At 41.7% G+C, this 23830-nt stretch overlaps 1 protein-coding gene across 1 annotated transcript; it reads left to right on the top strand.

Moving 5' to 3' along the window:
• The first annotated feature begins 20765 nt into the window (after window positions 1–20765).
• LOC121324276 (thyroxine 5-deiodinase-like) lies at window positions 20766–22956 on the top strand. Its single transcript, XM_041265989.1, has 2 exons — window positions 20766–21855; window positions 22330–22956. The coding sequence occupies exon 1, from the start codon at window positions 20855–20857 to the stop codon at window positions 21656–21658; it is 804 nt and encodes a 267-aa protein (XP_041121923.1). The 5' UTR covers window positions 20766–20854; the 3' UTR covers window positions 21659–21855; window positions 22330–22956.
• Window positions 22957–23830: the final 874 nt, after the last annotated feature.

Genomic DNA, 23830 nt, shown 5'->3' with positions numbered 1-23830 from the left:
TTGAAGGATGACAGTTCAAGGGTAATGTAGCTGTGCCTGTGAAACCTCCTCTGAGCTCTTGTTTCAGCCCCTGCTGCCTGAGTTCTACAACAAGCCCTGACCTCCTGATCACCCCAACTCTTCTTTTCTTTTTGACTCTTGTTTATGAGTATTTTTTTAGTTTTTGACTCTTGTTTATGAGTATTTTTTTAGTTTTTGACTCTTGTTTGTGGGTCTTCTTTACTTTTTGACTCTTGTTTGTGAGTATTTTTTTAGTTTATGACTCTTGTTTATGAGTATTTTTTTAGTTTTTGACTCTTGTTTATGAGTATTTTTTTAGTTTTTGACTCTTGTTTGTGGGTCTTTACTTTTTGACTCTTGTTTGTGAGTATTTTTTTAGTTTATGACTCTTGTTTATGAGTATTTTTTTAGTTTTTGACTCTTGTTTATGAGTATTTTTTTAGTTTTTGACTCTTGTTTATGAGTATTTTTTTAGTTTTTGACTCTTGTTTGTGGGTCTTCTTTACTTTTTGACTCTTGTTTGTGAGTATTTTTTTAGTTTATGACTCTTGTTTATGAGTATTTTTTTAGTTTTTGACTCTTGTTTGTGGGTCTTCTTTACTTTTTGACTCTTGTTTGTGAGTATTTTTTTAGTTTTTGACTCTTGTTTATGAGTATTTTTTTAGTTTTTGACTCTTGTTTGTGGGTCTTCTTTACTTTTTGACTCTTGTTTGTGAGTATTTTTTTAGTTTATGACTCTTGTTTATGAGTATTTTTTTAGTTTTTGACTCTTGTTTGTGGGTCTTCTTTACTTTTTGACTCTTGTTTGTGAGTATTTTTTTAGTTTTTGACTCTTGTTTATGAGTATTTTTTTAGTTTTTGACTCTTGTTTATGAGTATTTTTTTAGTTTTTGACTCTTGTTTATGGGTCTTCTTTACTTTTTGACTCTTGTTTATGAGTCTTCTTTAGTTTTTGACTCTTGTTTATGAGTCTTTAGTTTCTGTCTTGTTGTGCGTTTTGCTTTGAGGTGAATACCCCAGAAATGCTTATCAGTTCTAACATAACCGTGACATGGTCAATTTGCACAGGACTAAAAAGACATGGACGCCTGAGTTTGAAATTTTACATGAGGTCACGCTGTGCTGTAAAAAAAACTGGAGGAACTCCAAGAAAATGATCAGAGATAAAAACAAGTGAAAGATTTGCACAGGACTGCATTTCACTGATATCAGTAAAAGATCAAAGGCCATCTGTTTATCTGATGATTTTTAGTCTTGTGCGAATTGGGCTTGAGATATGACAGTGTCCCTTGTGAGAGACTAAAGGTCACTCGAGGTTGTAATGAGAGGAGACAGAGAGCGAGTTCGGTGTAAGTGGAGGTGCTGTGTTGCTCAGTTCTTCCTTTATGTTATCGATGTAGAGGCAGTTTGCTCTATATGTGTATAGGATTGATACTGTTACAGAAGTGAACTCAGCTATGTTAACTCATGAGATATAATAAAACTGTTAAGCTGGATTACCTGAAACGCTGCATGTCTGTGTGTTTGTGGCCTCACCTCGAACCTGCAACCGAACCTCCCACTGATGGACAGCCTCCAAGGACCCCTCACAGCGACTCCCAAACGCAGATTCATTACAAGCTACCAGCAACCAGACGAAGACCAGCTTAAATATCTCCTGCTGATGGAAGACCTCCAAGGACCCCTCAAAGCGACTCCCAAGCTATTTGTTGACCTTTGTTGACACTGTTTAATAAGCTCATCGGCGCTGTGTTTAGTCCCCTCGTCCACCCCCCTAGGCTGCTGGCCGCAGCCTCCAGTCAATAACATTGTTCCCTCTCAGAGGGGATTCTCTATTTTCCAGTCCATATTGTGCTTGAGGTATGAAGAAGCTCTGGTCTATCCTGCTGGGGAGCTTAGATAACCTTCAAAGCTGCTCTTTATTCCAGCACAGGTGTTAGTGCGCCAGGAACAAGGCAAGGAGCTGGTGCAGCTTAGCTCTGAAATTCAGCTCCCCGAAATAACCTCCCTGGCTAAACTGGTGGGTTATGAATTAGTGCAGAGTAACCACTTACAAGCACTCTGGGATTGTCAATGCTGCTGTCATGAAGCACCAAGGGGGTAGGATGCTGGGATACCATGCAAATGCACTGCCAATTAGGGCATACATGGTGTTGGAAGTTGGGCTGCATAACTAAACTCAACCAGCCTGTAAAGCTAGGAGTTCCATGTCTTCCCCTGAGGAGGTTTCTCTGTGGGGTTATACGTGCTGAACCCTTTGCTCCATTGAGTTGTAAGGGAATCGTGTTTCTGCTGCAGCAAACCAAGTTCACATGCTGTTTGAATAAACTGAATTTTTCCAAATCAATACAGCCTTGGAAGTATTTTCAGTTATTAGACGCCAAAGCAGCCTGCTTTCAAACATGGGCTAAATGGCAAAGTCTGCCAATGTTTGTCAGAACTACATTTGCGTGGTAACACTTTCCATGAAGGATCTCTAATTACTGTAAATTTATATAGTAGTTACTTAGTAAATACACGTGTACTAGCACACAATTACAATGTTATTATGCATAGTTACAATGTACTTATAAGATATATGTAAGCACACAATTGTATCAGAAAACGGTTAGGGTTAGGGTTAGGGTTAAGGTTAGGATAGGGTTAAGGTTACGGTTAGGGTTAGGGTTAGGGTTAAGGTTAGGATAGGGTTAGGATAGGGTTAGGGTTAAAGTTAGGTTTAGGGTTAAGATAGGGTTAGGGTTAGGATAGGGTTAGGGTTAGGGTTAGGGTTAGGGTTAGGGTAGGGTTAGGGTTAGGGTTAGGGTTAGGGTTAGGGTTAGGGTTAGGGTTAGGGTAGGGTTAGGGTTAAGGTTAGGATAGGGTTACGATAGTGTTAGGGTTAAAGTTATGGTTAGGGTTAAGATAGGGTTAGGGTTAGGATAGGGTTAGGGTTAGGGTTGGGTTAGGGTTAGGGTTAGGGTAGGGTTAGGGTTAGGGTTAGGGTTAGGGTTAGGGTTAGGGTTAGGGTTAGGGTTAGGGTTAGGATAGGGTTAGGGTTAGGATAGGGTTAGGGTTAGGATAGCGTTACGGTAGGGTTAGGGTTAAAGTTAGGGTTAGGGTTAGGATAGGGTTAGGGTTAGGGTTAGGGTTAGGGTTAGGGTTAGGGTTAGGGTTAGGGTTAGGGTTAGGGTTAGGGTTAGGGTTAGGGTTAGGGTTAGGGTTAGGGTTAGGGTTAGGGTTAGGGTTAGGGTTAGGGTTAGGGTTAGGGTTAGGGTAGGGTTAGGGTTTGGGCTAGGATAGGGTTAAGGTTAGGGTTAGGATAGTGTTAGGGTTAGGGTTAGGGTTAGGGTTAGTGTTAGAGATAACCTCAACCTCGTTCTACTCACACTAAAGCAGCAGCCAGCTGACTCTGATCACCAACATTGAAAAAAGGTTTTCTCTAGAGGTGGGCAATGATATGAAAATTGTATATCGATATCGAGCACGTATTTTAAAATCAATATCGATAATATCAGAGTCTTCCAAAACACAGAGAAATATAATAACACAATTGAAATATCAAACATATATACATATATAGACACATATATAGATATTAACAGATATTTCCATATGAAAAGCAATAACTGGCTTTAACTGAGTGGTGCTTTGCTTCACAACATCCCTTGAGACAAACAAAGTCTAGTTCTATTGTTTCACTATTCCATCATCAGCTGCCTCAAACCAAAATATTTCTGTACTTCACTGTGCCCAGGCATCTGGAGGGGTTAATTTTCTAACCATTCCCGAAGTAATTGAATCTAAAGCTGCTCTGTGTGTAAATGCTGACTCACAACACCTTGAAAGTATTAAGTATGGTTTTGAGCCCAGTTTTGTATTATTTTGAGATGTGTTTTGATGTTTTAAAAGTAGATCCCATTTATAATACTGATAGTTCACAAAAATACATTAATAATAGCGGAAGTAATCACACATATCAGAATAATGCAAAACGAATGGCTCCTAGTGCCAAACTTAATGAAGCATGCAAATAGCTTGTGGTACCTAAACGTCAGTCAATGGAGTAAAAGGTGTAACTTTCATGTGTGGTGCTTGCGCACGAAACTTAGGGTTTGTTGTATTTTAATATAGATCAAATTCTTTCTACTGCATTTGTATTTTTAGCAATATTAACAATAAAAAGTATGTTTCTGGGCCCATTACTAGTTTCCTCCCGCATTGGTGAAGGTCCTTGGTGCATTTAACCAATAAGAGATCTGCCTCCCCCGCAGCTGACCAATCATTAGAGAGCAGGGGCTGGACTGAACCCATTTCTGGTTAACTGATCTTGAAGTAGCTGACTCTGTTGCTGTTGATAATATAAAGGGTTATTACGAGACTGGACGTTACTGTTTCTTTTTTTTTTTTGTTTTTTTTTTACATTTGCAATACATTCAGCAAACTGAAAAAACTAAAACTGTGGAAACTACCAGGCATGTTACAAGAAGATGATCTAGGTTACTCTCTGTAGATGACTCTGTTACTGTACTTAATAGACAAGGTTACTATGTGCTACAATATTTATGTTCTGTTTTATATCTCTGGTTCTTGTTTTTGTAACTCTGGTTCTTGTTAGGCTATGTTTTTGAATCTCTGGTTCTTGTTAGGCTATGTTTTTGAATCTCTGGTTCTTGTTAGGCTATGTTTTTGAATCTCTGGTTCTTGTTAGGCTATGTTTTTGAATCTTTGGTTCTTGTTAGGCTATGTTTTTGTATTTGGCTCTTGTTAGGCTATGTTTTTGAGTCTCTGGTTCTTGTTAGGCTATGTTTTTGAATCTCTGGCTCTTGTTAGGCTATGTTTTTGAATCTCTGGTTCTTGTTAGGCTATGTTTTTGAATCTCTGGTTCTTGTTAGGCTATGTTTTTGAATCTCTGGTTCTTGTTAGGCTATGTTTTTGAATCTTTGGTTCTTGTTAGGCTATGTTTTTGTATCTCTGGTTCTTGTTAGGCTATGTTTTTGTATCTCTGGTTCTTGTTAGGCTATGTTTTTGAATCTCTGGTTCTTGTTAGGCTATGTTTTTGTATCTCTGGTTCTTGTTAGGCTATGTTTTTGAATCTCTGGTTCTTGTTAGGCTATGTTTTTGAATCTCTGGTTCTTGTTAGGCTATGTTTTTGTATCTCTGGTTCTTGTTAGGCTATGTTTTTGAATCTCTGGTTCTTGTTAGGCTATGTTTTTGTTCACAAATACACTCCTGTCTAGTTCTTGACCATGCCGAGCACATCCAGTGGCATTCTTAGCATTCTGAATATGCAAGTCAAACCTTTCTACTCAGCCAAGTTTCATATGACTCAGGCAGGGCAGCTGCTTGTAAATTATATCCACTAAAGTTTTATAACAGCTGATATGTGGGTAAGTTTAGGCAAATAGGCAAAGTGACGATGAGTCAGAGAAAAAATAAAATAATAATAATGCAAATATTTCAGCTTCGAGGCACACGGCACGTTGTCTATTATTAAGTAAGTGTGACTGGAGGAAGGGGGAGGCTGTCTTGAACGAGGAACGTTACTTATTACTCCTCCAAGAAGAGGCGTTCACATCTCATACTCTTACAGCATTCTCCTCCAGCTGCCAACACTATACAGACCAGAAATAGCTGGGAGGAGTCGTGGTCCCTGGGAGTATTTGGTAACAGGTACTATTAAGGTTTGGAGAGAGGAGAGATGGCTTTACATCAGGGAATAGAGGACTGATAGCTGTCATTTTAGACTATAACATACACTCTTTCCCTGAATGAAATGTGCACACAACTACATTAAAGGGATAAAAACTAAGAAGACTTTCCAGCAGCACTTCCTCGAATCCGTTTTATTTCAAGTCACGTGGTGGTATTTAATTGGCTCTCACAGCTAACAGATGCACTTCTAAAAATAAGACGTGTCGGTTCTGCAAATTCCAATGCTAAGAATAATGAGATACAATTGCATAACCAAGAAGAGAGTGATTGAAGCCAATTCAGTGTAACTGAAAGCATCAGTTGCTTGAAGGAGTTATATTATCAGAACGAATACTCAATGAACCTCCATGGTGTGCTGCTGGGATTAGAAGAAAGGTTACAATCGAGAGGAGGCCGTTCGGCCCATCTTGCTCGTTTGGTTGTTAGTAGCTTATTGATCCCGGAATCTCATCAAGCAGCTTCTTGAAGGATCCCAGGGTGTCAGCTTCAACAACATTACTGGGGGTTGATTCCAGACCCTCTCAATTCTCTGTGTAAAAAAGTGCCTCCTATTTTCTGTTTTGAATGCCTCTTTAGCTAATCTCCATTTGTGACCCCTGGTCCTTTTTTCAGGTTGAAAAATTCCCCTGGGTCTCCATTGTTGATGCCTTTTAGAATTTTGAAAGCTTGAATTAGATCTCTGTGTTGTCTTATTTGTTCAGGACTTCTTTACGCCTGTCTGCTTATGACATGCCTTTTAAACCCGGAATAATTCTGGTCGCTCTTCTTTGCACTCTTTCTAGCGCAGGAATATCCTTTTTGTAGCGAGGTGACTAGAACTGAACACAATATTCAAGATGAGGTCTTACTAATGCATTGTACAGTTTTAATATTACTTCCCTTGATTTAAATTCAACACTTTTCACAATGTATCTCTGCATCTTGTTGGCCTTTTTTATTGCTTCCCCACATTGCCTAGATGAAGACATTTCTGAGTCAACAAAAACTCCTAGGTGTTTCACCATTGCTGTAGCATCAGTGTTTGCCACTCCTCCTGTTTTTGTCGTTTGCAAATTTAACAAGTTTGCTTACTATAACAGAATCTGTCATTAATGTAGATTAGGAAGAGCAGAGGACCTAATATTGATCCCTGTGGTACTCCACTGGTTACCTCGCTCCATTGTGAGGTTTCTCCTCTAATCAATACTTTCTGTTTTCTACATGTTAACCACTTCTTAATCCATGTGCATGCATTTCCTTGAATCCCTACTGCATTCAGTTTGAGAATTAATCATTTATGCAAGACTTTGTCAAAAAATGAAAATTTAAATAAGCCTACGCTTTTCAAATATGCATTGTCGATGTTGCATCTTCAAAAAATCAAGCAGGTTAGTTAGATACGAACTCCCTTTCCTACAAGCATTCTGACTGTCTCCCAGGATGCTGCTGATTTCACTGCAAACAACCCACTCAACCCCTTCTAGGGTTTGTCTGTTATTCTGCTGTCTTCAAACATGGAATTAGCTACCCAGAGTATCCTCTATATATCCCTTCAAAGCGTTTATGTAACATTACCAGGCTATGTTCTGTTTTCTCCTAAACAGCAGACTAACCCCAGGGATGATTTATTGTACCAAATGCAAATGAAGGGTCTGAGACAGAGCTGTGAGTTATGGGCTCTGGTTCGGAGCCACAGTTCTGTTGTAGCAGTGTACAGCCTCCTTATGATAATAGCAGCTGCTAATTCTGTTGTAAATCTCTGCACTGATGTGTGCTTGCCAGTGCATTGCACAACACTTGAATTCTATGAAAGAATTTTGTTTACTCTTAAAGGAAGTTACAAGTTATTTAGTTATGCTATTCCATCTCATCGCCACGGGTAATGGTGTGGGTCAATGTGGCCATGTCCAAGCTGGATATGAGAAAAAGAAAGAACAAATCCATCAAATTAAAAGACATGTGACAATCAGTACCATTTCCTTGAACCTAATAAACAATTCTGTTTGTGTTTCACCAAGCCTGGCATGGCAATACGTCACTATGCAGAGAACCACAAAAACAACGGCAAACGACTTACCAGTCCCTACTGCTGCAAGTGTAGTTACTGTAGCAATGCTGTGAGGAAAGACTTCAGGGGAGGGGAATGGTGAGCTTCAACATTATTGGTGCTTTTTTTAAATGTATTTTGTTGCACCCTTTCTACCACTGCCATGTGAATGAGTTTTGCAAGATAAGCTGTGTTACAGGACGACACCAGGGCATTCATAATGGTTGTATCAGTTTGGGTGCATCACCTCCATGCAGTGGTTAAGTGTAGCCGCTTGGAGATGTAAGCGCAATAGCTTTGCCACACACACACAGACACTGCACATGGCAATGCTCTGAGCACATTAGCTGCAGAGTCTCCTGGCAAAACACTTTACAGGACCCTGTGAACTCCATATACACATAGGAGATGCTCCCAGTGAGAAACGATCCTACAGCCTTGTTTAAAGGTGCTTGTGAAGATGTCGTGTGGAGGTGTTTTGATACCAGGCTGCAATTGAATAAGGTACATTTAGTGTGCTTGGGTTATAGAAGAATCTGTGTTTCCTGGTGTGTAGGAACATCACAGATACAGATTGAGGGTAATGAATCTGTGTTTCCTGGTGTGTAGGAACATCACAGATACAGATTGAGGGTAATGAATCTGTGTTTCCTGGTGTGTAGGAACATCACAGATACAGATTGAGGGTAATGAATCCGTGTTTCCTGGTGTGTAGGAACATCACAGATACAGATTGAGGGTAATGAATCTGTGTTTCCTGGTGTGTAGGAACATCACAGATACAGATTGAGGGTAATGAATCTGTGTTTCCTGGTGTGTAGGAACATCACAGATACAGATTGAGGGTAATGAATCTGTGTTTCCTGGTGTGTAGGAACATCACAGATACAGATTGAGGGTAATGAATCTGTGTTTCCTGGTGTGTAGGAACATCACAGATACAGATTGAGGGTAATGAATCTGTGTTTCCTGGTGTGTAGGAACATCACAGATACAGATTGAGGGTAATGAATCTGTGTTTCCTGGTGTGTAGGAACATCACAGATACAGATTGAGGGTAATGAATCTGTGTTTCCTGGTGTGTATGAACATCACAGATACAGATTGAGGGTAATGAATCTGTGTTTCCTGGTGTGTATGAACATCACAGATACAGATTGAGGGTAATGAATCTGTGTTTCCTGGTGTGTAGGAACATCACAGATACAGATTGAGGGTAATGAATCTGTGTTTCCTGGTGTGTAGGAACATCACAGATACAGATTGAGGGTAATGAATCTGTGTTTCCTGGTGTGTAGGAACATCACAGATACAGATTGAGGGTAATGAATCTGTGTTTCCTGGTGTGTAGGAACATCACAGATACAGATTGAGGGTAATGAATCTGTGTTTCCTGGTGTGTATGAACATCACAGATACAGATTGAGGGTAACGGCTTGGAACGGATGGGATCCACCGCCTTCCAAATACGGTCTTTAAACTCGTTCTGCTGAACACTCAAAGTGGAAATTGTTGAAGCTGTTACAATTTCCTTTATTCCCCCTAAGCACATGCCTTACATATATATTAATACTGGATCATTGAACGGTTTATCTGTATTAGTGTGATTTATAGTGAAGCCTGTGAGCTGCAAAATGACCTGTTAATCTCTTTCTGCACTACGGGGGGTGCAGGACTGTTAAACCAAATCAAGGGTTTTGTTCCTCATAACGGCTTCCGTTCCATCTGCTGATTGGCTCACGTGGGCACGGCAGGGGAGCGGGAGGCTGGACTGAGTGAATGTGAGGATGCACTATTATAAATAAAATGCTCTTCTTTCATCGATTATAGCATCTACAGTTCAGTTTCTTTTATGATTAGCAAGCAGCTTGTAGAACAGGCCCTCCACAGATCTGCTTCCCTGAACCCTCTCTACACGCCCTCTCTTGCATACTAAAGCTGCAGGTTTTCCATGGTTGTGCTGTTCATTCACCACAGAGTCATGTCTCTGTGGCAAGAGGTTGAAAGTCAAATTTGTGTACAGCCTGAGATCACAGTAATGTTACAAAGAAATAGCAAATAAAAAAGATATGCTTTTACTCTGGGGAACTTGTATAAGCCTCCCACAAAATGCCTGTGTAGGATTTGCTTCGTCAACAAAAAGAATAACATTCCTCGACTTTCTCTTCTATTGCTTCCCAACTAGCACTCATATTACAGTGCTGTTCTGGATGTGATTTACATCAGCATTAGTCATTCATTCCAGGGCAATACTGGGCCTTAGACTTCCTGCAATGGTGTGTTTCTCAGAAGAATTATAATCATCTGTTACTATTAAACACTTCAAAGTGCTGAATTCAAAAATACAAAACGAAAACTTAACTCGACTCGAAGCGACACCAAGAAGGACTTATAGTGGAAATGTCTGTCACTCAATAAAGTGTTCTTCTATTCTTTCTAAAGTATTTTATTAATCTGTATCACTGGGCACTGCAATCTGCTGCTTCAATTAACCCTTTGCTAGCGCCAGTACTGTGCTCTTGGAGAGATAGTGCTTTACCTCTATAGATATTTATGCTTGTATCTGTGTTCTGTGTTCAAGAAGAAATAAAAAACAAACAAAACTGCTATTTATGACTGTGGATGCCAAAGCAGCTGAAGTGTAGCTCCTTATTGTCACATAAACATCTGTTTTTTGATAAAACAATATCGGTGACCTTGCATGCTTTTAAGAAGCGATATGAAGCGTAAAGACTCTGGTGACCTGCTCTGTTGCTGGTATGTTAACAGAGTAGTATTTACATGACTTGGCTTTCCTGTGCAAGGTGGCGCCAGTGTGTCAGTGTTTGCATCCTCACAAGCGAGGGGGCAGTCCTGCTGTGTGTGCACAAGCCTTCATTGACAGAGTTTATTCAGTTGGTTGGGGGTCAAGGCAAGCTTTTAAAAGGTCACAAAGCAGAAATCCTTATAGCCTGACAGGGCTCTGGTAAATCCAGGTCTCTGCTGGATAATTTCAACATGTTAGTGAGCTCAGCCTGTACACTGGGGGAGGGAGAGGGGGCGTGCCTATGGGAGCTTTCACCTGCAGTAAGTGTTGAAATGATGGGGCTCGTTTCAGTGCTTCAGTGTTTTTCACATGCCATTTTTTTCAAAGGGTTTACCAGCCTTAATTTTTATGAAATTGTTTTTACTGAGGAGAAATTCCGAGCTCACGAGAAACAAACAGCGCGAGAGACCTTGAATTGTGTTGTTTCGTTTAGGGTCAGTGATTTTGAATACTGAATGGCTTTTTTTGCCATTTTCTTTGAAAGAAAAATAAACCCCTGTTAATTTTGCAAAAACAGATTTAAGAGGGGAGGGTATAAGTGACAAAATTGTACGCAGATTTCAACAGAATGCCATAGGATTCCATAGGAGCAGCATGTGATTTCCAACAGGTTTTGTAATTCATGCATTTTCTAGCTATGAAGATAACTACTAATGGCCACAGGTGCATGACGAATATCAGTTAGAACACCACAGGAATGGGAGTGATTCCATTGGAACGCACAGGAATTAATTTAGCACTGAATTCACGCTACAATAATTCTTTTTTGGAACCTAGACCCCTGCTATTGTTCAACACAAATTATTCAGATGGATAGCAACCACTTTCCCTGTATACTGTACTTAGTATAAAAGTTATATAAATCTATAAATGCAATAAGCACTGAAAGCATTCGTTTCAATAGGACATGTGTGTACTGTATCAATACTGTAAAAACCAACACGTCGCACAGTGCATGTAAATCTTCATTGATTTAGGTCTACTGGTGATGAAGGAAAGGTAACTTGAAATGCAGGAACACATGCACTTGAAATACAGGAACACATGCACTTGAAATGCAGGAACACATGCACTTGAAATGCAGGAACACATGCACTTGAAATACAGGAACACATGCACTTGAAATGCAGGAACACATGCACTTGAAATACAGGAACACATGCACTTGAAATGCAGGAACACATGCACTTGAAATGCAGGAACACATGCACTTGAAATGCAGGAACACATTAATAGTTCCAAAAAAATTCAAGTTTGAATGAATTCCGTAATAGAACATAGAAATACCACAGGGGCTGTAACCCTACAGCAGGCTCTTTTCATTGGAAAAGAATAACATTATCGTGAAACCAGCTTTTAAAATCTGATTTCAGAACAGCTATTATTTTGTTTTTTTAGCTTTTTTTGTGTACGAAATTATGACAAAAATTAATAAAACAATGTTAGGAAACCTACAGGTGAGGCAATGATTTTCAATGAGTTTGGATAAAGTAAGGTCCCTCTCCCTGTAAACACAGAGCACTTTCAATGAGTCTGGATAACGCAAGGTCCTTCTCCCTGTAAACACAGAGCACTTTCAATGAGTCTGGATAACGCAAGGTCCTTCTCCCTGTAAACACAGAGCACTTTCAATGAGTCTGGATAACGCAAGGTCCTTCTCCCTGTAAACACAGAGCACTTTCAATGAGTCTGGATAAAGCAAGGTCCCTCTCCCTGTAAACACAGAGCCCTTTCAATGAGTCTGGATAAAGCAAGGTCCCTCTCCCTGTAAACACAGAGCACTTTCAATGAGTCTGGATAACGCAAGGTCCTTCTCCCTGGAAAATAAAGAGCACTTTCAATGAGTCTGGATAAAGCAAGGTCCCTCTCCCTGTAAACACAGAGCACTTTCAATGAGTCTGGATAAAGCAAGGTCCTTCTCCTGTAAACACAGAGCCCTTTCAATGAGTCTGGATAAAGCTTATTTCCTAAATCAGATGATCATGTCTCACTAAGGTTCACTTTCTGTTCAAAGAGATATGCGGGTCTGGCAAATATTAATGATGAAACGCCAAAGAGGAAACATGCTGACAATGTTTTGTCATGAGAACTGAATGCAAATAAGTTTGGCTTTGTTTGGATTTTATTTAGGCTGAAACAAAAAACTCTTTCAATCCAGTCAGATTCTTCAGTCGCTTGTGAACAACATCAAATGCCTCCGACAGGGAGCTACAAAGCCCGAAGCCGCAGTGTTTTTGGTGTCCAGCTCTGCTTCTGGCTTATTTCGATATAAATGAATTTTTGGTCTTTGAATACAACTCACAGAATGGGTTAAAGATTAAGCCAGATTCTGGTTAAATTTCTACTTAGACAGTAAGTTGATAAAGATCTTGCTAACACAAGGCTGACCTCCAAGGTATTTCAAAATAGGTGTTGGCCTCTCCTTTGATGTCCGGTTCTAACATGAAAGGCATTTGCCATTTAGGGTGGATCATTGTTTTTGTGTTAAAGATACCAACACGTTGCTAAACATCTTTACAAACTACAAATAAAACAGGTTTTCTTAGGAAATTACAGTCAATTTTATGAGGGTTTCAAAAACTAGCTACTTCAAAGAGAAACTGCATTGAACCAGATGCTTTGAAGCTAGGGTTAAGACAACTGGGCAATTAATAAGTGATAAGAGATGTGTGTCTTTTTCTGATTGGTTTAAGGAAAAATCATGGTGTCACTGAGAGTCTGCATTTAAACTGAGAATACTGAAATGTTCTTGTTTTGCTCTGATCCGTGCTTGGAAAGAGGATTCCTGCAAAGTGGTGTCACCGTGTCACCTTTAAGATGTCTGGGTGTAACTTTACAACTCAGAACTTTTATCTTCAATAAACTACACTTGTCTGGACTCAAAAACAACAAGACCGCGACTTCTCTCTCTGTTCTTCCTTTCCTCCTTTTCTCAACATTTAGAACATGCTGGTCTCATGTTCTGTTCTTACTGTTCCCTATTTGGATATTTGGAAGTGTGTAAGAGTGCCTTGGTTTTTGGTGATTTGCCTGATGGATTCATTTGAATCTAAATGAAAACAATGGACTTTAGTAAGCCTCTAAATCTTTCCTTAAGTCCTTGGCTCTTAATCTTGTTTTTGTTTTTTGTTTTGTTTTTTGTAGCTGCTCGGACGATTCTCCTACCTGCTCTATCCATAGTTCTATTGAACATGATTGTTGTGTTTGTAATATTGAAACATTCGATCCCTGGTTTAGGGCAGCATGAAAGAACAGGTGGCCATGAACTTCATGCTAGTGTGACATGCCATGGCCAGGTGGCTAGAAGGATGGGTTCCTCTATATATCCCAGTGCCTAACACTGCCAAGTTTCATCATAAAACTCCTAGTGGGGCACATTGGCTGTGTAAAGATTATGGAAGGTCACCCGGGTCAGACGAGTTATTTGCTACACCGTTTCAAATATTTAATACACGTTGTAATCTGACTTTAGTATGTGTTGCAATTCTAATCATTACACGTACTAATTGCCAATCAGATCAATGAAAATTAAATGAGAACCAATTAATTTAAAGAAAATAGTATGTGTAATAAATGAATCCAATTAATAGTTGCCTCACATCTGCCATTCACGCCCAGTTCGTTGGCGGTATATGGACTTGGCATTGGTAAAGTGTAGTGAAAGAGAGATAGACCAGGACCCTGCGAGACGAGCATCAACCAGCGGTGTCAGAGCATCACTTTCACTCAGCGTAACCCTACCAGAACTAACACGTCATTTTACTGTTGAAAGATCTGACATGTCATCTAATATTAGCTATAGTAACCCAATATTTTAGTGTAAAACAAAAATTAATATAATTGGAAAATTAAAAAACAGTTCTGTACCTTTTTAATGTCTGAAATTAAAAAGATGTTACCGAGAAGGTGATTGGCTACTCTTGTCATTACGTTGCATGACTGTAAAATGACCAGCCCTACCCAGGCACTGCTGTAAAATGACCAGCCCTACCCAGGCACTGCTGTAAAATGACCAGCCCTACCCAGGCACTGCTGTAAAATGACCAGCCCTACCCAGGCACTGCTGTAAAATGACCAGCCCTACCCAGGCACTGCTGTAAAATGACCAGCCCTACCCAGGCACTGCTGTAAAATGACCAGCCCTACCCAGGCACTGCTGTAAAATGACTAGCCACTATTTATTTATAACATGTCGCAATTTATGTATTCTGATTGGTCCAAATCAATACGTGTACTATATATTTGAAACGTTTACTAAATAATGCGGTTTTAATCCGGGTGCCTTCCATAAAAGACAGACCTTTTGTCATTCGATCGGTGTTTCTTCAAGTGTGTGAAATCTCTAAAGCAGGAATGGACTCAGCTAGCCATGTTTCTAACGACTTCATTGGAAACAATTAAACATCCGCCCGGTAACTAAAGCAGTTCATTGGTTTATTACCTGTCAGTTATTATTTGCCGCTGGAATGGCCAATTCTCCTCTGGTCCAGATAGCCCCGCCTGCCTTCATTGTATAAAAGACAATGATAAGATATTGAGGTTTCCTAAACGTGGTTTACCGTCTGTCAATAAGTGCTGTTTACAATTTTCAAAATGAAATGACCTACATTTAAAGAATCTGTTGTACTTTGCCGATAGTAATTTCACCTGACAAATACTTTTTTCAGCATCAAAAATTATATTTATTTAAAATAATAATAATAATAATAATAATAATAATAATAATAATAATAATAATAATAATAATAATCTTGTTTTTAATTATTTAGTTTATTTTTGTTATTTATTTTCTTGTTAAAAACGACATTTATTTGCATTTGTTTAAACGAATTGAATTTTGAAAATGGCTATGAGAATATTATCAACCATAATCAACCTCACTTTCAGATTCTAGATTGGAAACTTTGTCTTCTTCGTTGCTATTGTTTTATTATTTTGTGTTATTGTTTCACTTTGAACGTTTAGCTGGAAACTCTCATTGAGATGTTCCATATCATTCACAAGTGTGTGCCGGTGAATGGACAGATACTAGCTAAAGGCATTAATTCATTCAATAGTTACATCACACCACCACGCGCAACAGCATGACAGCCCGAATCACATTACTGTAAAAACGTAGAAACAGGAAATCAATACCAATTCAAACGCTATTAGAATTACTGATACTACATTTTAACTGTTGTCGACGTGAAATAATTATTGGATAATTAATCCTGAGTTGTTACAGCACATGCTACAGTAATCTCGATTTGAAGAATTCATTTCATTCATTGCAGACCGTGCAGTTTTTCTGTCAGGTGTGGCTAGGGCTAGTTAAACTCGATCCACAGGTAATTTGTTCAGGTTCGGGACCTTCTGTTTTCAACCACAAACCACGTGACCTCGTTTCTGTGTATTTTAAACTGCTGCGCTGTTTGCGGAGGTCTTTAGCAAACATCATGTTAAACATTGTCCGCTCTGCAGCCTGGACCCTCTGAGAGGGGTATCTCTGCAGCCTGGACCCTCTAAGAGTGGTATCTCTGCAGCCTGGACCCTCTGAGAGGGGTATCTCTGCAGCCTGGACCCTCTAAGAGTGGTATCTCTGCAGCCTGGACCCTCTGAGAGGGGTATCTCTGCAGCCTGGACCCTCTAAGAGTGGTATCTCTGCAGCCTGGACCCTCTGAGAGGGGTATCTCTGCAGCCTGGACCCTCTAAGAGTGGTATCTCTGCAGCCTGGACCCTCTGAGAGGGGTATCTCTGCAACCTGGACCCTCTGAGAGGGGTATCTCTGCAGCCTGGACCCTCCAGCAGTGCAGCTCTTGTCGTGCAGTACGGTTGGAGGATCCAGGCTGCCAAGATACCTGTTCCAATCTTCTAGAAATTGGACCTCCGGGGATGTGACTCTATCGAAGACTGGCATTCTGGTGACTCCACGAGTCTCGAGCTCTGCTCGAGAGTTATTTATTATTCTTTATGTGGATCATATCATAGAAAGCGGGTCCTTAATGTTTATGAATGAGTTAAGAGTGTGTGTGTTTGAACACAGTAGTACAGCTTTTATCTTCAGAAGGAGATAGGCCTCCCCCAGCGTTGGTGTCTATATATATTATATATATATATATATAGGGTATATATATATATATATATAGATATATAATGTTATGTGTGTGTGTGTGTGTGTGTGTGTGTGTTGTGTGTGTGTGTGTGTGTGTGTGTGTGTGTGCGTGTGTGTGTGTGCGTGTGTGTGTGCGTGTGCGTGTGCGTGTGCGTGTGCGTGTGCGTGTGCGTGTGTTTTATATTTTATATTTTATTATGCCCGGTTGCTGCAGTTTGTAGTAATTAATGTTTGTAATCGTAAGAAAACGTTTAGAAACTAAATGAAATTAAAATACAATACATTGCGTTGACTGCATAGAAGCACATAGGGCAACATGTATTTTAAATACCTTACAAAGCCGGGAGCGAAACTGGAGAAGGGTGTGGAGTTCATCACATCACCCTGGGTTTGGTTTGCATGGTCTGCACAGTTGTCTCTCACATACAAGCTGTACAGTTACAAATAGTGCGCGTATCAGTGCTTACTGGCTGCTGCGCTTGACTGCGCCTTTAACCAGTACAGTGCACACAGATTTACTACATAGGGCTAGAAAAACAATCGGAACTGAAATAAAGACGCTTTATGATTGTGTTTGTTTAATTAGTTTGTCGTTAGCTTGTATTAAGGTAATGGCTGACAAAGTTATGATGTTACTATTGTATCCATAAACTATGCATGTAATGTACACACGTGGATTGATATAGGGTTTAACATTTGAAAGATTTATTTTATTTTTTGGGGGGTGAGAAATTCACTTACAAAAATTACTTTTTTTTAAAAATTAATTTTCAATGCAAACAATCGAAGCTTCGTTGAGTTTCCTTGCAAGCCCGTGTACTGCACACCAGTATAGAACACGCGCAGAAAACCCGCCGGGTGTGGTGATCCATTGCAGGGTTAATAGAATTAATAAAAACCATTTAGCGACCAGCCTGGGGTTGTATTCAATTAGTTTATAGACGAGGAAAACGGTAACGTGAGAACAAGTTCCATATCCATATTAGTCTAGCCAGGTATCTCCGATCTCATGAAATTGAAATTCAATCCATATTCATATTAGTCTAGCCTGGTATCTCCGATCTCATGAAATTCAAATTCAATCCATATCCATATTATTCTAGCCTGGTTTCTCCGATCTCATGAAATTCAAATTCAATCCATATTAATATTATTCTAGCCTGGTTTCTCCGATCTCATGAAATTCAAATTCAATCCATATTCATATTATTCTAGCCTGGTATTTCCGATCTCATGAAATTCAAATTCAATCCATATTAATATTATTCTAGCCTGGTATCTCCGATCTCATGAAATTCAAATTCAATCCATATTCATATTATTCTAGCCTGGTATCTCCGATCTCATGAAATTCAAATTCAATCCATATTAATATTATTCTAGCCTGGTATCTCCGATCTCATGAAATTCAAATTCAATCCATATTCATATTATTCTAGCCTGGTATCTCCGATCTCATGAAATTCAAATTCAATCCATATTCATATTATTCTAGCCTGGTATCTCCGATCTCATGAAATTCAAATTCAATCCATATTAATATTATTCTAGCCTGGTATCTCCGATCTCATGAAATTCAAATTCAATCCATATTCATATTATTCTAGCCTGGTATCTCCGATCTCATGAAATTCAAATTCAATCCATATTCATATTATTCTAGCCTGGTATCTCCGATCTCATGAAATTCAAATTCAATCCATATTCATATTATTCTAGCCTGGTTTCTCCGATCTCATGAAATTCAAATTCAATCCATATTCATATTATTCTAGCCTGGTATCTCCGATCTCATGAAATTCAATCCCTATTATTCTAGCCTGGTATTTCCAATGTGTTAATACCGCCCCCTCTGCAGCATGCGTGGGGCTAATTTAGTTTGCTACCTATAGCCTGAAGCGTTCCTCTACAGAATACACGGGTAGTGAAATAATAATTACAGCCACCGTGCTGTCAAGCGGTACAATGTTAAACAGGTTATTATTTGTAATATTGTCTCAATTTAGTCAAACAGACCGTTTCACGTGAAGACCCAAAATATCAATCACTATCTGTGAACGCTCTGCCTTCCCCTCCATTCCAATGAACGGCGTATATTTGTTAACCCTGCACTGCTATACTGGGTTAAATTAGGACACGTCCTTAAACAGCCTATCGGTTCAAAGTTAAAGTCAGGCGCAACAATAGAGGCGCGAGCGCCTTCTAGTGGGAATTATGCAACAAAGAAAGTTTTTCTTTTTTTTTGTTTTTTAGCCAAAACACTGTTGACAGATGTATTCGTTCTTAGAAAAACACACAGGTATGAGAAAACGCGCTATTTAAAACGAATGATGACCCTGTCACCTGGCGCGGAACCCTTATATATGTCAGCATTTGGATGAGCTCCAGTTGAGAGGATCGCATGTTGGTGATTGAGTTCTTCTTGAAAGGACTTCCCTGTTCGGTTAGATACTAGCGGCGCCGCAGCGCTTAACATCTCCCTGCTCTGTGCATCCAGCTCTGCGCACAGAACCACGCTGCGAGCAAGGGGCTGCTGCGTGAAGAACGGAACACCTGCAGAGCTTAACATCTCCCTGCTCTGTGCATCCAGCTCTGCGCACAGAACCACGCTGCGAGCAAGGGGCTGCTGCGTGAAGAACGGAACACCTGCAGCTCTTAACATCTCCCTGCTCCGTGCATCCAGCTCTGCGCACAGAATCATGCTGCGAGCAAGGGGCTGCTGCGTGAAGAACGGAACACCTGCAGCTCTTAACATCTCCCTGCTCCGTGCATCCAGCTCTGCGCACAGAACCACGCTGCGAGCAAGGGGCTGCTGCGTGAAGAACGGAACACCTGCAGCTCTTAACATCTCCCTGCTCCGTGCATCCAGCTCTGCGCACAGAATCATGCTGCGAGCAAGGGGCTGCTGCGTGAAGAACGGAACACCTGCAGCTCTTAACATCTCCCTGCTCCGTGCATCCAGCTCTGCGCACAGAATCATGCTGCGAGCAAGGGGCTGCTGCGTGAAGAACGGAACACCTGCAGCTCTTAACATCTCCCTGCTCCGTGCATCCAGCTCTGCGCACAGAATCATGCTGCGAGCAAGGGGCTGCTGCGTGAAGAACGGAACACCTGCAGCTCTTAACATCTCCCTGCTCCGTGCATCCAGCTCTGCGCACAGAATCATGCTGCGAGCAAGGGGCTGCTGCGTGAAGAACGGAACACCTGCAGCGCTTAACATCTCCCTGCTCCGTGCATCCAGCTCAGCGCACAGAACCACGCTGCGAGCAAGGGGCTGCTGCGTGAAGAACGGAACACCTGCAGCTCTTAACATCTCCCTGCTCCGTGCATCCAGCTCTGCGCATAGAATCATGCTGCGAGCAAGGGGCTGCTGCGTGAAGAACGGAACACCTGCAGCTCTTAACATCTCCCTGCTCCGTGCATCCAGCTCAGCGCATAGAATCATGCTGCGAGCAAGGGGCTGCTGCGTGAAGAACGGAACAGCCGGTTAATATTTTAACAGTTTTGTTGGTGTTTACTCTTTGTATTATTATTTAATATATAACTCTTGATTTTATTAATAAAACGGCATTATCATTACGAGGTTTCTTTACCAGAGATTGGTGACTCCCAATTCCCCCCCCCCCCCCCCCCCCCAGGTGGCTCAGAATCCCTTTTTTTAGAATATGTATTTTGTTCTGATGGGTAATGCTAACCAGCACCTGAACCTGCATGTCTTTACGCAGCTCTGCAGAAACAGTTCCAAATTGTAAACAAGTGTTGCATTTACATTTTCCGGATAGTGGCCTATGCACAGTCTATAAGAAGTAGTGTGCGTTTTACTGGTATACCGGTGTCTCTTAACAGACCGGTGTTTGATTGCTGTTCATTTCAATGCTGGTCCGATTGTATTTGCTTGTGGAATGATTCTTTTGTTTTACGTTGTGTGCCCGTTCTAGAGACGAAACACTGAGATCGTGTCGCGTTGTCCGTCCCTGTCACTGTCCCTCCCCGGTCGTGCGTGGAAAGTTCCCTTTGCTGGTTCACTGTTGATAATATGTTGAAGGCAGGAGTTGATGGAAGGTAATCCCCTTGATGTGAGGAGGCGTCCCGGGGTTTGGAGGCGGGGTATTTTTCATTCAAATCTTTGGCTAGGCCTATAAAAAGAGAACTTAAACACAGACTATCAGAGCAGATGAGAAGAGTGACCGACCGGAGTTTAAACCTGGTCCGATGAAGAGAGACTTTGGCAGCGATGCAACAATCAGCCGGTGTGCACACAATCAATGCGCTGAAAAATGTAGCTGCCTGCCTGATACTGCTGCCTCGCTTTCTCGTGGCAGTCCTGGTGCTGTGGCTGCTGGATTTCCTTTGCATAAGGAAGAGGGTCTTGCAGAAAATGAGGGAACAAGAAGCGAGCCCCGATGACCCACCTCTCTGCGTGTCCGATTCCAATCGTATGTTTACCTGGGAGTCGCTGAAGGCTGTATGGCACGGCCAGAAACTGGACTTTTTCAAAACGGCTCACGTGGGCTACCTCGCCCCGAACACTGAAGTTGTGCAGCTCGGAGGGGAGCGGAAGCGGCGCATTCTGGACTACGCCAAGGGGAAAAGACCCCTTATCCTGAACTTCGGGAGCTGCACCTGACCCCCGTTTATGACGCGGCTGAAGGCGTTCCAGCGGGTCGTCAGCCAATACGCTGACATCGCGGACTCTCTCCTGGTGTACATCGAAGAAGCGCACCCCTCGGACGGCTGGGTGAGCTCCGACGCCCCTTTCCAAATCTCCAAGCACAGGTGTCTGCAGGACAGACTGGAAGCCGCCCGGGTGATGAACCAGCAGGTCCCCGAATGCCTTGTTGTAGCAGACACTATGGACAATCCATCCAATAATGCGTACGGAGCATACTTCGAGAGACTGTACATACTACAGGACGAGAGCATTGTCTACCAGGGAGGCAGGGGGCCAGAAGGTTACAGGATATCGGAACTGAGGGAATGGCTGGCTCACTACAGAAACAGCCTCCAGGACTCCACAGCTGTCGTTATCCACGTGTAATGATGGTGCTTATTATTGAACCGCTCGTTTATAACGATGTGTATGTGGTCTTCTTTACAGCACAATGAAGCAGACAGAATCATTTCAAGTGTTAAAGCTGATGTGAACCATCGCGTCCCTGCAATGTGCGTGCTGTTGTTGTTGCAGTAAACAAGTATTATACTTCACTGGACTCTGGAGAAACGCGTTGGGGTTGGGTATGTACTTTGTGTTGATAATGATGTCCGTTGCATGTAATAATTGAAGAATGCTCGGCGTTTTATTCCAGCCTCACCGCAGTACCTTCAATAGTGTTACTGGTTCTTTGAACATTTTGTAAACGTGGAGTTATAAACTATGCCATGGTTGTGTTTCTATTCTGTTTTCATGCTGTTCAGAAGCGTGTTTGCCTCAATAGGAGCGCTGGCCCTGCTTGGTGCTCCAGTATTCTTGTGAAGCTCGGTTTTGAAATGGTTTTACACCAGAAACCCGGTGCTGATGTATTCTGATACTGGAACACCCAGTGATGAGGGATTGCCCAGATGATCAACAAAACAAAACAAAACAAAAAAAGTCGAAATTATATGTTTTGTAAATTATACATACTTTTTTTTATTCAAGAGAACCTTTTATAATAAAACTAAAGATTGTATGTGCAGCGTGTGTGATCTTCTTCCATTGGTTATTACTAGTTCTAGAACGCCTGCGCAAAGCTTCCAGGAATAGAACGGGGCACACGTGCTGTTGCTGTTTATCATACGAGAGCTCTCCAAGATACTGGATCTTCATCTGGAACTACTCCAAGCGTCGCATTCAGTAGCCAGGCTTCATCGGCTCCCACTAACCAAGCGCAGGACTAGGCAGCGGTTGCGAAATCAAAAACTGCAATTTTATTTTGCATTATTCGATTATGTGTGTCAATTCTCAATCATAACGTTGTACTGTTGTTGCTTCTGTTTTGCTGGCGCCCTGTCCTGGATAGGATTGGGTTCAGCACAACCCCTGCACTAGTGATACGACTCATTGGGAAAGCTGTTCTGTTTTACGCACAAAAAAAAGACAAAACATTCCTTCTCTGACAATGTAAACTGAAGCTTCTTGTTTAAAATGGTGCTTTTGCAGAGCGTAGCTTGTGTGCACAATCCACACACAGCACTTTGCGCAAAAGTCATTATTAGCATTGGCGTTTAAATCCTGTTCGATAATCAGATGGGTTTTAAATAGGTGTGAATTGGGTATTAAAATGAATGCACTGTAAATGTTATAACAGGGATCATTGTGCGCGTCATTTGAAACAGGGGTTCCTGGGTATTCTAGAGACCTTTAGGTTCAATAAAGAAACAATCTTCTGAACAATGGTGGACGCATACAGTCTCATAGCTTCCTGGGGGGGGGGGGGGGGGGGGGGGGGTGGTTACATACAGGCTATAGTCCCTATGGGCGGGGGGTCTATAGTTACATACAGGCTATAGCTCCCTATGGGGGGGGGCTATAGTGTATGTCCGATACAGGGATAGCTCCCCATATCAATGGGGGGTCTATAGTACATACAGGCTATAGCTCCCTATGGGGGTCCGATGGGAGGGATACCCCCCACAGTTACTTACAGGCTATAGCTCCCTATGTCCGATATCGAGGGGATACCCCCCACCCCCACAGACTTACAGGCTATAGTCCCTATGGAGGGGGGGGGGTCCCCCCCCATACAGGCTATATCAATGAATGTCCGATATCGGGGGGGTACCCCCCCAGGCTATAGCTCCCTATGGGGGGGTGGGAGGGTCTATAGTTACATACAGGCTATAGCTCCCTATGGGGGGTGTATCGAGGGATAGTACCCCAGGCTACCCCCCCCATATCAATGAATGTCCGATAGTCGAGGGATACCCCCCCCCATATCAATGTATGTCCTATGGGGGGGTGGGGGGTCTACCCCCCACATACAGGCTATCGCTCCGATAGGGGGGGGGGGGTGGTATAGTTACTTACAGGCTATAGCTCCCTATGGGGGGGGGGTCTATAGTTACATACAGGCTATAGTCCCTATGGGGGGGTGGGGGGTGGTATAGTTACTTACAGGCTATAGCTCCCTATGGGGGGGGGGGGGGGGGTCCCAGATATAGTTAATACAGACTTCTCTACTGGGGGGGGGGTTACATGTTTACATAAAAAGTCTCTATTGAATCACATTAA

The sequence above is a fragment of the Polyodon spathula genome, chromosome 12 (assembly GCF_017654505.1).
Source record: "Polyodon spathula isolate WHYD16114869_AA chromosome 12, ASM1765450v1, whole genome shotgun sequence".
Lineage (NCBI taxonomy): Eukaryota > Metazoa > Chordata > Actinopteri > Acipenseriformes > Polyodontidae > Polyodon > Polyodon spathula.
The sequence above is the reverse complement of the archived record's forward strand: the minus strand, read 5'-3'. Positions and strand labels throughout refer to the sequence as shown.